The following is a 12897-nucleotide window of genomic DNA, read 5'->3' on the forward strand; positions in this document are numbered from 1 at the left end:
AGGATATGGCACCTTGAGATTAATAAATTGCAAATAAATGTTTCATCGCTTACACAAAGTAAAACAATGTCCATGGGAGTCATTATGAGCTTCTAATTTATTGTTTTTAATGGACTGGGAAAAAATTATTCAACCCTTGCCTATTTCTGATGGGTGAAAAAAATTAACAATTTGTAGAGTTCTGCTTTAATCATTCCATAAAATAATAATTGCATCATATTCAATCTGCATCAGTTGGGGATTAATTATCTTTGAAGCATTGGGTGGAAGCTAGGGAGTGACTGCTGCCCTTGGCTGCCAGCACACGGAACAGCTCCAAGACACTCTTGTGCATCAGGAGGCAGGACTGTAACTACCACAGTAGATCCATGTCGTTGTTACTCATCTGTCACATTCCTGTCTGTCCTACTGCAAATTTCATTCTGTTTTGTTTAAGGGACAGTTGACACAAAGCCCTCTTACCTAAGTGTAGAGCTCCCCACCATCTCCCTGCTCTGCTTTCTGCCATCTATTACTGTAACTTAAAAGAAGTGAACTGTAGGAAATAAGTACATTCTATTCATTATAATTTCTTATCAGGTTGTTGGCTCAGTTGGATGAAACAGAAAAGGCTTTTGATCAATTTTGGACCAAGCATCATCTAAAACTAGAACAGTGCCTGCAGCTTCGACACTTTGAACACGATTTTAGAGAGGTATTTCTTTGTTCATGCTGTCTAGCTTCTCTGGTAAATAAGGACAAGTTCTACCCATATGTAGAGTATACTGGCAGTCCAAAAAGGAGGTTGGGACAGAAGACCTTAATTGTGAAATAGGAATTGAATATTCAAAAATTAAAGTCTTGACAGCTTTCAGATGTCTTGCGACACTTGAATAAGGCACAGTGAGGAAAGTGCCAGACTGTGAGGACAAAATGTGGAACACCAATAAGTAAATTTATCTTGATAAATAATTTTGCATTTAGGTGTGAAGTTATCAAACATAGATTCTTCTGTGATGGCAAGTTGCCAATCCAACCAGAGTCAAGGGAAAACGGTTAAGAAAGCCCAACTGTCAGCCCAGAGACTGGAGTAATACAGATTCTGGAGTAATATAAACTCTGGAGTGACAGGTTGTCAAAACTCTGTGGGCCAAATTACTGAGTAGCAGGGAAACTCATTGAAGAATAGTTGGTTGTTGATTTATTCCTTGGATTTTCTGTTTTGGAACAAACTGAAGACTAAACTTGGGATGCAGACTCTTCTCAAAGACGTAGGTGAATGTTTGTTGTAATTTTTATCAGTATCTTGTGATGGGGTTCTGTGTGGGTTTATTTTGTTTTGGTTTTACGTTTTTGTTGTTGCTGTTTTTTAGGTAAAACTGACATTGGATAACCTCATGGAAACACAAGCAGGTTTTGCTGACATTGGAGACAGTGTGACTCGAGTTGAGAACCTCCTAAAGGAACAGAAACATCTGGAAGAGAAAGGACAGGTTTGCATCAATTTAGTATTCTAGCTGCTGTAGACATGGTATTCTAGACACTTCTTTGTCACTGTATTTTTTTTTCTTTGTGTCCAGATTTACTCTCTTCTCATATGTCATTACTTTAAATTGCAAAACACAGATCCTAATTTCCAGAAGCCAGGGTTTTTCAGACCCAGTAGTTCCATTTCATTACTTGGAAAGCTAGGGAAAAAAAGTAGGGAAAAACCTTGTATAATGAATGTCCCCAGTATGTGATAAAGAAGTGGGTATAACCTCAGCGGGCAACCTGTTCCAGTGTTTGGTCACCCTCACAACAAAAAAAGTGCTTTCTGATGCTCAGATGGAACCTCATGAGTTTCAATGTACTCACTGACATTGAAGCTGGCCTTCAATGTAAATACAAAATAAGTCATATCAGCTATATTAATGTTCCAAATCTTTACCCCCAGTTTACAGCAGGGGTTACAGAGATGGATTGTCCTTATTATGCATGTCATTCTAACTTTGGCTTTTTCTCATTAATTTCACAGGAACCTTTGGAGAAGGCCCAGTCTCTAGCTCTCCATGGAGAACAGCTCATCCAAAACAACCATTATGCAGTTGACTCCATTAGACCAAAGTGTGTTGAACTCAGGCGGATTTGTGATGATTTTACCAATGAGACCAAGAAAAAGTATGATATTTTGGGAAAGTCTCTTGAGCTGCATAAGCAGTTAGATAAGGTAGGTGAACCTTCTCAGATAACAGCTCTGGCAAAGTTCTATTAAAAATGAAGGATTTTATAAGCTCAGGTAATTATGATGAAGATAAAAAATTGTGTTTGGTTTTTCTCCATTTCATTCAGTAAATGTTAGTATAAATATTAGAGCTTTGCATTAGTTCAGCAAGTTCAGTTCTGCATATGTTGATGACCCCACCTGACTTGTGGGCAGGAACGGCTGCATGCTATGAGTAACATTAATCCCCTTTAATGACATGTTGGGGTAAATCTGGTTTTCATATAGTAAAAGCAACACCTGACAATTTGGACTGTCAGTGATGACAAGTCCTTCCGCCACTTTTCTTTAAAGGCAAGCCAATGGTGCGAAGCTGGAATCTACCTCTTAGCTTCCCAAGCTGTGGACAAGTGCCAGTCACAAGAGGGAGCTGAAACTGCACTCGTGGAAATTGAGAAGTTCTTGGTAACTGCTAAGGAGCACCAGCTCTCCAACCCGAAGGAGTTCTACAATCAGTTTGACATGATCCTCACTCCTGAAATAAAGGTAAAACCCCTCAGATATGCATGTGCTCACTTAGAAGTAAAAAAATTCCAATTGCTTTGTCCATGAGAGTGTACTGGGCTATATATTTGAGTCTGCTAAAACATGCCTCTTTCCCTATTCCAAAAGGGCACAGAGGTCAGTATTTGTGGCAGTAAGTTTTACTTATAAGAGTAGTCATGCAACACGTACGTCATTTTCTTCAGAGCAGTGCTAGAAGCACTTCTTGAGTCACCATGTCTTGGTCAGTGATCTGGGCAGAATGCATGGGCAGGGCTGCAATGAACTGTGCATGTTCAGAACTGTCACTGTGTGATCTCCAGCTCTAGCCTGGGTCTGGTAATACAAGTCCTTTCTTCACTCGCTCAGTCCAGCCCTGACAGCCATTTGTTGTTTGCCTTTTCTTTGTCAAGGCCAATGCCCAAAGAATTGTACAAAAACTCGAAGATGTACAAGAAATGTTTGACAAGAGGCAAGTAAGTCTGAAGAAGCTGGCAGCCAAACAGACCCGGCCAGTACAACCTGTTGCTCCTCATCCTGAATCTTCCCCAAAGCGAGCATCACCAAAGATTACCAGACCAGCAGCAGTAGGTAGGCCATGAGCAGCTGCTTTCAGACTCACACCAATGTTTTGTCCCACATGGTCATGTTTGATTTTTATTATCAGACTGAACACTTGAATTCGATGTGCAGTACCAGCCTTGTAGGTCCAGTTAAAAATGAATATGAAATATCTCTCACTGCAAACACACAAACAAGGGTGAATCAAAAAAACCTACCAGGTTTCTCTTTCTATGTCTAATCTACAGAGCACATTTCTATACTATGTCTCAGTGTGTCTTGTATTGCTAATTTTAAAATACCCAAGCCAGGGTACTCAATGCAAGCCTGCAATGTAAGCATGAGAACCTCTTTTACATTGGAGATAGTGTAATGTGAATATTTGGCTTTCAAGTGTCATAATTCCTCAAGTTTCAATCAGATATTTGAAAAATTAATGTTTATTAGTGAGAGACACTGACTCATTTGTGGAGTGTTTGCTTTTCCCTCTCTACCTAGATGTTAGTTCACTTGTCCTCTGCTAATCGGAGAAGCTGAACATTGCTTCCCTTTGGAAATTTCTGAAAGTTCCTGATTTGAGGTTAGCCTGTGCATTTAACCAAGATAGCTGTTTTCTGCCGAAAGGAACATGGGTGGAGCTAATTTGAAACAGTGTATCCTGGAGCCCAGCCACTTCGTGCTTGGTGGACAGAAGGGGTTGTCCCTTTGGAACTTTTAGGGCTGTTCAAAAGAGAAACCTTTGGCAAAAAGCCTTAAAAAAACCCTCTAATTTCCATGAAGAGCATTTAATAAACTGCTTTCTCAACAGGAAGATAGCCAGTAGCCTGACCGTTTTGCTTTCTAGGCATACCAGCAGAAAGTCACACCAATGTCCCTGTTCTCCTCTGCTCCCCAACATTCATCCTTTCTTCCAAAGGAAAATCATCTTCTTCCCATTCCCATGCTGGCTTGACATCTGTACATTTTTTCCCCCAAACCATGCTAGCTGTGGTTTTTATGAACAGTTCCTACCTCAAGTTTCAGATTCTCTTTTGGTTTAAGGCAAGCTGAGAACACAATGCCTGTGAAGAGGTCCTGCTCTGCCACACACACATCCTCCAGCACTGTGCTCCCCTCTTGCACTGGGGTGGACAGTCAGTTTGCTGGAGTTGTGATCTACCTTGAAAACTGAATAGACAGACTGCAAAATCCTAGTAGTTCTTTTTCCATTGCATGAATTAGAAAAATGCAGGGAGCTCTGGAGATGACACAGCCCAGTCATCTGCTCCGAGCAGTGCTAATGTCAGAGTTCATCAGATTGCTCACTGCATAGCCACTAGTGCTGAAGCAAAGGAAGCAGCAGAAAATGGGGTTATGGGGTCAGTAGGTCAGAGCCAGTTAGTTCCTGTCAGTGGCAGCACAGTTTTAGGATGGCTTTCACCTACTGTGAAACTGCACTAAAAGCTAATCTTGCCGTTCTGTTTATGCATGCAGTCTCTTGAACTGTTTCTTGAACTTCTTTCTCGTCATTTTAGCACATTTGCAGATTTTTAAATTAAATTGTTGATATAGATAGAACCTTATAGAACAGTGAACAGTCACTAGTTTATAACAGTGCTCTAAATGTTGATTCTTGTTCATACAGCCCAATCCACATACTATCCACAGCTCTTTCAAAGAAAGTCATGAGATGCTCCCTTGCTCTGTCCCTTGAATTGCAGTTCATGGTTATAAAACCCAATATATGATAACTGTGTGACAAGGCTTAGTCTTTAATGTCCTGTTGCAAAACAATAGGTAGGTGAAATTTATTTTGAAATGCCCCTCTGGTTGTTAGGAGGTGTAAAGTGCAACCCAGTCCTGTTCAGACATTGATAAGCAGACTCTGCCATTTCATTCAGATTCTTGAAGGTGACTGGCTGAGAGTACCTCTGTACAAAGAAACAGAAGTGCCTGAGTATCTACAGCTCATCTAGAGACTCACAGTCAGTGACTTTAACAGCCATGAATAGTACAGGCATATTCCCATATTTTTTATGAATCATTTTGGTGCTATTCAGTCATCTGCTACAAAGAATCATACTTTGAAATTCCTGAGTGCCCTATTCCTCAGAATGCCAAAGAACTTGGCAAATACTGGTCAGTATTTTAACCTCTTTTTTTCAGAAAGAAAACTGAAGCACAGATAAACCGAGGAATTAACCAAGGTGTTTCACAGTCTGACTCTGAAACATGTCTGAGAATAGAAACAGGGACACTGAGTCCTATTCCAAGGCTGAAAATGAGGCTGTGAAATTCTGCTCTTCTTGAAGCTACCCTCTTTTGGACTTACCTCTGTGTCCTTTCTTCACATTCATGGCATCACTGGGGACAATTTATTAAGCAACATCTTGGAAACCTGAGAGAGGCTTAGAGCACCTTCTCGAAACAGGTTTTGTAACTCATTTGTCATTTGTAACCCAGGACATACCTGAATATTTCTAAAAGCTTGCAAAATAGAATATGACAACAGGAAAATACCATGTTCCTAGACTGTGTAAATACAAAGGCAAGAAAAGGCAATAAAATGTGGTAAACAGAAATAGAAGACCAGAAAGAAAGGCTTTTGTCCCCAGGGAGCAGAGTAACAATACCATGGCAGCACTGGGGTGGTTGGTCTGTGAAAGGAAAAGAAGTTACATTTGTTCCGGAATAGATTTTGTTTTGTTCTTCCTTGCTGACTATCCATTTTCCTAACAGGGAGCAGGAGGGAAAATTCAGTCCAATTCAGGGTGCTAATGGAAAAATCTTCACAGATATGAAGGCTCAGACATTAAATACTCCATTATTATAAATGTCAGACTCTCCATTTTTCATGGACAAATCTGTAGGCAGAGATGGATTTTCTGCACACAGGCACAGCTGATACCATGTCTGAGGGAAAGGGCAGGTTTCTGTTGGGGAAATGACTGTCACAGTTTCATGTTCACATCCTTATGGTTTCTGGTGACTCTCAGCAATCTTTTAGCTTAGTAAGATCCAGAAAGGCGGCTCAGAGTTGACTCTCCTTCAGTCAACGCTTTTCTATGGATCTGGAAACTCTGAAGAAAAATTTTAGATTAATCCAAATTTTGCTCGATGCTTCTGGTTTTTCAAGTGAACTTCTGTATTTTGCAGGAACAGGCCTGTTCAAGACTGAAATTACTGAAGTTCCTAGTTCTGGAGTTACTGTGGTGCTGAAAAGTCTGTGCCAGCTGTATTTGGTACATGTTTTAGCAGTGAGAACTTGATTAAATATTATTCACAGATCAACCCTGAAAAGGCAGAAAACTCGGTTGGTTTTTTTATGATAGGAGCCTTGAAAGTATTTAAATAGCATATATGACAGCTTATTTTAAGGAGAACTCTGTTTTCTCCCAATGGAAGCTGCTTGAATACTGCTAATGGCTAAATTTGTCCCTATGTCTGTTGGGAGGAAAGAAGTGGCACTTGATAGCGAAATATTTTTGCTCTGATTCACTTCTGAAGGCATAATTTTTGATGATTTGACTACATATTTGTTCTCTGCCTTTCTGTGCAAAACTTTCTAGCATGGAGTGAATTGGAATAGGTCCACAAAATCAAACCACAAAGTCTGTCAGGCACAATGAAATGAACTACAAAACTGTAAAGGATAACACAAACTATTAGAAATTACTGCAGTTAGCATTTATCTATTTTAATTTGCTTGTAGTTCTCCCAAACTCTTAGTCTTTGAAATGAAACTTTCCCAAAGGCTATTTCCTTCAGCCTCACACATTCTTGTAAAATTTCAGTAAAACATGATTTGGCCATCTCAGTGACCATGGTTAGGAAAAATATCTCATTTTAGTTACCTTTCTGGAAAGAGTTGGCACATGGCAGCACAAAGTGCTATGACATATTCACCTAGAGAGCTCTTTGCGTGCAACATAAATGTGAAATATAGGGACGGAGGTGTCAAAATTTCTGTGAGCTTGTTAAACAAATAACATGTTTAACAGCACATTGCACATACAAAATCCATGACTCACCATACAAGCATCTTAGAAGGCCATCTTGGAACACAAGATTCGTAAGGGGGGAACACAGCTGGAGCCTTTTCAGTTCTTTAAATAATAAAATTGAAGCTGGTTCTATCTCAGTTAAATGTATACAACTGCTCATTGGATCCAGTCCAGCATTCCTCACAGTCACTAGTGCATAACACTCACTAACTAATAACATCTGGACAGAGGATAAAGGAAGAATTCCATGCAAGAGTCTGGGGATGTGTGCAGGGAAAGTGAGGCTGCAGAAGGATTAGCTGACTCAGAAGAGGTGGTGCATGTGACTTTCATGAATGGTTTGAGAAACCACTAGTTTCTATGCTTCAGTATATTTCTATAAGTGAAATTGAAAACAGGAAAAGATACTTTCAGTTTTGCGGTTCGGGGACTGCTATTACACTTGCGCCAGTCTGAGGAAACCAAGTAGTGTCTCCTTGTAGAAGAATATTCCACATCCAGGAACCTTGCTCTATGATTCTTGTATCAGCAGATTTTCAGGGGGCTTGACAGAAATTTTGCTAGAGGGAAGAAGTCCAAATTATATTGCCTATGACTGGCAAAGTCCTTCTGCCCTAAGCCATTAAGTGACAAACCATAGCTGCTGTGGTGTTTCTTTAGTTGCCTAAACATTCTATTTTGTCATCACCTGTATTCAAAACAGCAATTAAGCCACTAATTAGCTTTAAACTCATGTTCCTGTTGGACAGCATGAACAGCAAGCCCCAATAAAGTTTAGCAGACTAGTTGTTTCCATGCTTGTCCTTGCCAAAGGAATTTGATTCTGCTGTAGGTGATTAGTGAGAATGCACAAACCCATACAGAAAACATATGGGAAAACATGTGATGGAGGAATTTCCCCCAAACTTGAATGTAAAGTGTTGTATTTACCTGAGGGGGGCTTGGAATATTTTACAGGTGCTGAGTGTCTATGGTAACCCCTGACTATGGCCTGTGTCTCTTGCTAGCTAATGAGTTACACTTACTCTAGCAGGAGCTAATTTAGGGCCACTTACCCAGGTAAGCCAATCCAGCTGAGCACCTGGGAGCTGCCCACAGTTCTGTCTGTCCCTCAGTGGGGGATGTAGCCCCCCTGTAAGAGAACAGCATCTGAGAGATGGTGTCTGTGTCCTTCCAAGCAGGAGGGAAATGGGTGAAACCAAAGCCTTTTCTTACAAGCACCACAGCAAGTTTTCCTCACTGAATTGATTTCAGTCTAAGAGGGGTGGAGAGACTGTTAAGCAAACAGAGCACATGAGTCCCTGTCATTTTCTAGCAGCTTTAGGAACAGTACAGCCTACTTCACCATTTGCTGTAGGCTAAATAATACAACAGTGATTCCGTGTTGTCATGCAACTTGTTTGTGAAGAACCAGTAAGCAGTACTAAAGCTCCACTGGAAAAGCGTAGTGGTGCTCCAGATGAATGAAAGTGACAGGCCCAAACTCTGCTTTACAATGCCCTCTGACAATATTTGCTTCAAAAGCAGCACCAAGCAATTTAAAATATTAATGAATTCAAAATGAAATCATCATTATGTATCATCCAGGGGAGTACTGTGAAACATAAGGATGAAAACAACCTTGAAACCATGCAGACATTAGATCATTTCTAGTTTTCCTTTGTTTCTGTGCCTTTATTCTTTCAGTAGGCAGCTCAACATTATAATTTTCAGCTTCTTCAGCAAGACAATACTGTACTGACCTTGAAACAGCCAACTGTTCTGAATTTTATAAGGGAGTAAGGGAGTTTCCCTTATATTTCCAGTTCCACAGTAATTGGTGCAACAATAATTGACAGATATTTGGGTTGTTTCTTTCTGTACTGCTCCAGAAACTACTTAAATGCAGTGAGATGTAGCAGTCTCTGACTATGGGCCAGTCAGTAACTGTAAAATTCTCCAAATCATAACCAAAGCAGCTTGTTTCCTGTTTTCAGTTTGTTTCTGGGTCAAATTGGAAAGGGAAGTTCGCTGTGTCAATATGAATCAATTCAGTTGAATTTGACTGCTTTCTTATCTTGTACCTCTCTCCTTTTCTGAAATATGTCACACTGAAGAAGCCAAGACTTAGATTGTGAACTGATCTGAGTAATTTGCTGCTGGATCAAGGAGCACCTGCAGTTTGGCTTCTTGTGAATGTGTCATCTTTCATTTAAGCTGCCTTTTGCTCTTTCCTGGATCACCTGGAGCTGTCTGAGTTTATAAGCTGTGATCCATACATCAAAGTTGTAACTGATTTCCACTTTTCTGCTGATTGTTTCAGCAAGGGTTTTCATACCATCCCTTAGAGCTACAAAATTTCCTGATTAATGAATAAGCCGAACAACTTGGTATTGCTGAGTATGCTCTTCTAAGCAAAAGTCCTCATGTTTTCTGAAGTTATCTCTGTTGCTTCCCTTTCATTCCATGACATATCCATAAAAATAGTGAATTAGATTGTAGAGAAATCCAATGGCCTGAACTCAGATTTAGAGAGGGCAACTAGACACTGGCAGCATATCCAGGGTATTCAGATGTGGGTAAGTTTATGAAACAGTGTCTCGGTGGCCAAGTCTTAGATCTATTTTCTTCAAGAGGATTTTTCAAGATATAAATAGGATATAGTTGGAAAAAGCTCCAGGAGATAATAGTTCTTTTGCCTTTTAAAAAACTACTTCAAAAGAAGAACATAATGACAAGGGCATTGAAAACTTTGTTAAAGTATTTCTTTTTAAAAAAATATTCCGACCTCTCTTACATCAAACCTGTGATACTACATCCTCCTCATTCAAAGATGTCTGCATCTTTTTTACTGCATCCCTCAGCTTCTCCCAAAGAAAAAGTTAATTACTATCAAGACTCACAACACTTCAAAAAATTAAACTTGGTGAAACCTCTTAAACAAAATGTTGCCAGATGCATTTGAAAACACCAGCTTTTATTCTTAGAAAAAGTGCTTGTTCAATTAGAAAGTTTTGCCAGAATAAAAAAGAAAAGGACTTAACCTCAATTTTGTTCTTTATTGCTTGACCCAGATTCTTTCAGCATTTCATCTGGCTTTCATACATGTTTTCACCCATGACATCAATGGCTGCCTATGTCAATTTAGCAATGAAGAAAAAGGGAGAATGCTGTTGGCCTTGTACTTGCATGTGCTGGGAACTCATTACCAATCTAAAACAAAGATAAAGCTGTAACAGTTATTATTTTCTACTCAAGCTAAATGTATGATTCCCCTTCTCATCGTTCACTCTAACCCTTTGCTTTGGACAGCAGGCTCAGCACAGTGGTTTTGTTGTTAAGGATGGCTGTCCACTAGCCCTAGACACTTCAGTGTCAGCTGGGGCTTTCACAGAGCCTGCAAGGGCCACCAAACCTGACAGAACAGGGCATGTGCTGAAATAATAACCTCAGATTCTGTCCTTATACACCCGTCATTGTGCCACCCTGAACTCCTGTGATTACTCTTTCGAGAGTTGTTCATGTAATGAAACCTTACAGGGAACAATCCTTTAATCCAACATCAATCAGCAAACCATTACCAGGAACAAAATTTCCTGGGAACCCACACAAGCAGCGCCATGCAAGTGACAATTACTGACATTGGTACAGCTGGCAAACATTTACCTGTGCTTTCCTAAAGATGGTTTTAGCACATGTTTTTTAATGTTACTTTTTTTTTTTTACTCATTCAGCTACCAACAGGAGGTCTACAGAAATTTCCTGCCCTCCAAAGACTGTTTCTGAAGTAGACTTATCAAAAAAGAAAAGCATTAAGAAGACAAAAGGTGGAATTAAGGTAGGATTACCTGTAATTTGGGGACATCCCATATTGTGAGAGCACTCAAAACCACATAAAATATAGCTTTACATACCTATACTTGGAATTTAAAAAAAAAAAATGGAGCATTTCTAAGTTAACTCTCTGATAAGGACAAGCTATTTTAACCCAGCTTGTCTGTTATCTACACCCCTGACTTGCTCATACATTTCATCTTTATTCTTCTAAAGCTGAAAGCAAAAATTAAATGCAGTCCATTTTCTGAAATGGCCAGCAGAGCCCACAACTTCAGCAATAAGCACAGAATAAAACACAGTTATCAGCAGGAGCATACAGGTGGTCTCCCCTCTGCCTAAACCCACAGAAAGTGACTTTAGAATAAAGTTTTAATCTCATCAGTAATGCAGATAATCAGTTGCATCCCTCCCATGTAGTTAGGTGCATGCAGCAACATGGTATAGGCTCTATAAAACATCCATTCATTAATTTTTAAATCCACTTCCCAAGATTGCACTTCAAATTACCCCCCTCCCTTTCCTCCCATTGTTCTGATAATAGTTCAGATGAGGACAGTTCATTACTGGATTCCATCATTATCATCGACTAGCTAAATAATTTAGCAATATAGAATGTAAGAATCAGCCCTTTAAAATGAAAGTGCTCAGGAACTTGGATTCTGCTGCGATTTAGATATTGGCTTGGATTAACAGCAAACACAGCAGATGGGTTGTTTAACTGAATTTGGAGAGTTTGGCTTTTGAGTAAGAGCAAGTAGTGCTTGGTGCTCTTAAAGCTGCAGGCAAAAGGAAAAGTCTGCTTAAAACTTGCCTGGAGAGCACTTGAAATGATCCAAGTCTGCAAGACTGGACAAAGGAGTGAGTGTTCATCAAAACAAACACTGGAGCTGTGCAAAAGCTCTGTTTCAGCCTGGGCACAGGTACCTGTGCTCAGCACTGTCTCACCCAACACTGCTGCTGGGACACAGACACTTCTCAGAGGCACATGGAGGATTCCCAGATTTCTCCACAGGACATTCTACAAAGAACTCTGAAAATGTGAAGTCCTTGGGTTGGCTTCAGACAGAAAATGAAAATACAGTATTCCAGAGTCTAAGGACCAGATTATTATGCCTGTAATTATCTACACAAGGAGATAATTCACCTTCTGCAGTGCAACAATATAATGACTTTACCTGGAGTAAGGAATGCCTCCATGCCAACACTGAGCAAGGATGGAGAACATGAATAGAAGATATTTCTGCACATCTAGAATTCAATTATTTGAACTTGTCTAGTGACTTTCTAGGTTAGGTAGGCTCATGTTTTTATTCTTTCAAAGAGTTAAAGTTGTCTAAATGAAAACATCAGCAATTAAGTATTTTCAGTTTTAACATGTCCTTCTCATTCAGATTGAAGTGATGCATGAAGCCAGTCAAGGAGGATCTAGCAGAGTCCTAGTGACCAGTGAAAGTGATGAGAACTTGTCAACAAGGAGGAGGTAAGGCTGCACATATCAGCCACTATATATTTTCTTCTTCTTAGAATGCAAATTACTGCATTTATGTAGTACCTTCTCTACAACCTCTTTGAATTTCACCAAGATTAATAAATCATTAGCAATAATGAAATCACTGAAATGCTTACAGCCATGCATTTATACCGAGTCTATCGGATGGAAAAGCAAGTAAGAGTTTTCTTTTGTTTGGGTTGGGGCTTTTTTACAGGTTTTTTTCTCTTAGAAGCATTAATTACATGATGTGAGAGAAGAAGTCATTAGAATAAGCCTCACATGTATTTACAAAAAAATCCGGTGTTAAAAGATCCTCTCAT

General features: G+C 39.7%; 1 protein-coding gene across 3 annotated transcripts in view; it reads left to right on the plus strand.

Annotated features, from left to right (window-relative positions):
* MCF2L2 (MCF.2 cell line derived transforming sequence-like 2) overlaps positions 1-12897 on the plus strand; it is a 149879-nt gene that overhangs the window by 61808 nt on the left and 75174 nt on the right. For all 3 annotated transcript variants that reach the window (XM_066193520.1, XM_066193522.1, XM_066193521.1), the window contains exons 9-15: positions 580-694; positions 1353-1472; positions 1997-2188; positions 2537-2728; positions 3139-3316; positions 10983-11086; positions 12477-12565. In XM_066193520.1, the coding sequence (XP_066049617.1) occupies positions 580-694; positions 1353-1472; positions 1997-2188; positions 2537-2728; positions 3139-3316; positions 10983-11086; positions 12477-12565 (990 nt within the window). The remainder of the gene's footprint in view (positions 1-579; positions 695-1352; positions 1473-1996; positions 2189-2536; positions 2729-3138; positions 3317-10982; positions 11087-12476; positions 12566-12897) is intronic.

Source organism: Chamaea fasciata, unplaced genomic scaffold, assembly GCF_029207755.1.
Source record: "Chamaea fasciata isolate MVZ Bird 193981 ecotype frontalis unplaced genomic scaffold, bChaFas1.0.hap1 SCAF_11, whole genome shotgun sequence".
NCBI classification, from domain to species: Eukaryota; Metazoa; Chordata; class Aves; order Passeriformes; family Sylviidae; genus Chamaea; species Chamaea fasciata.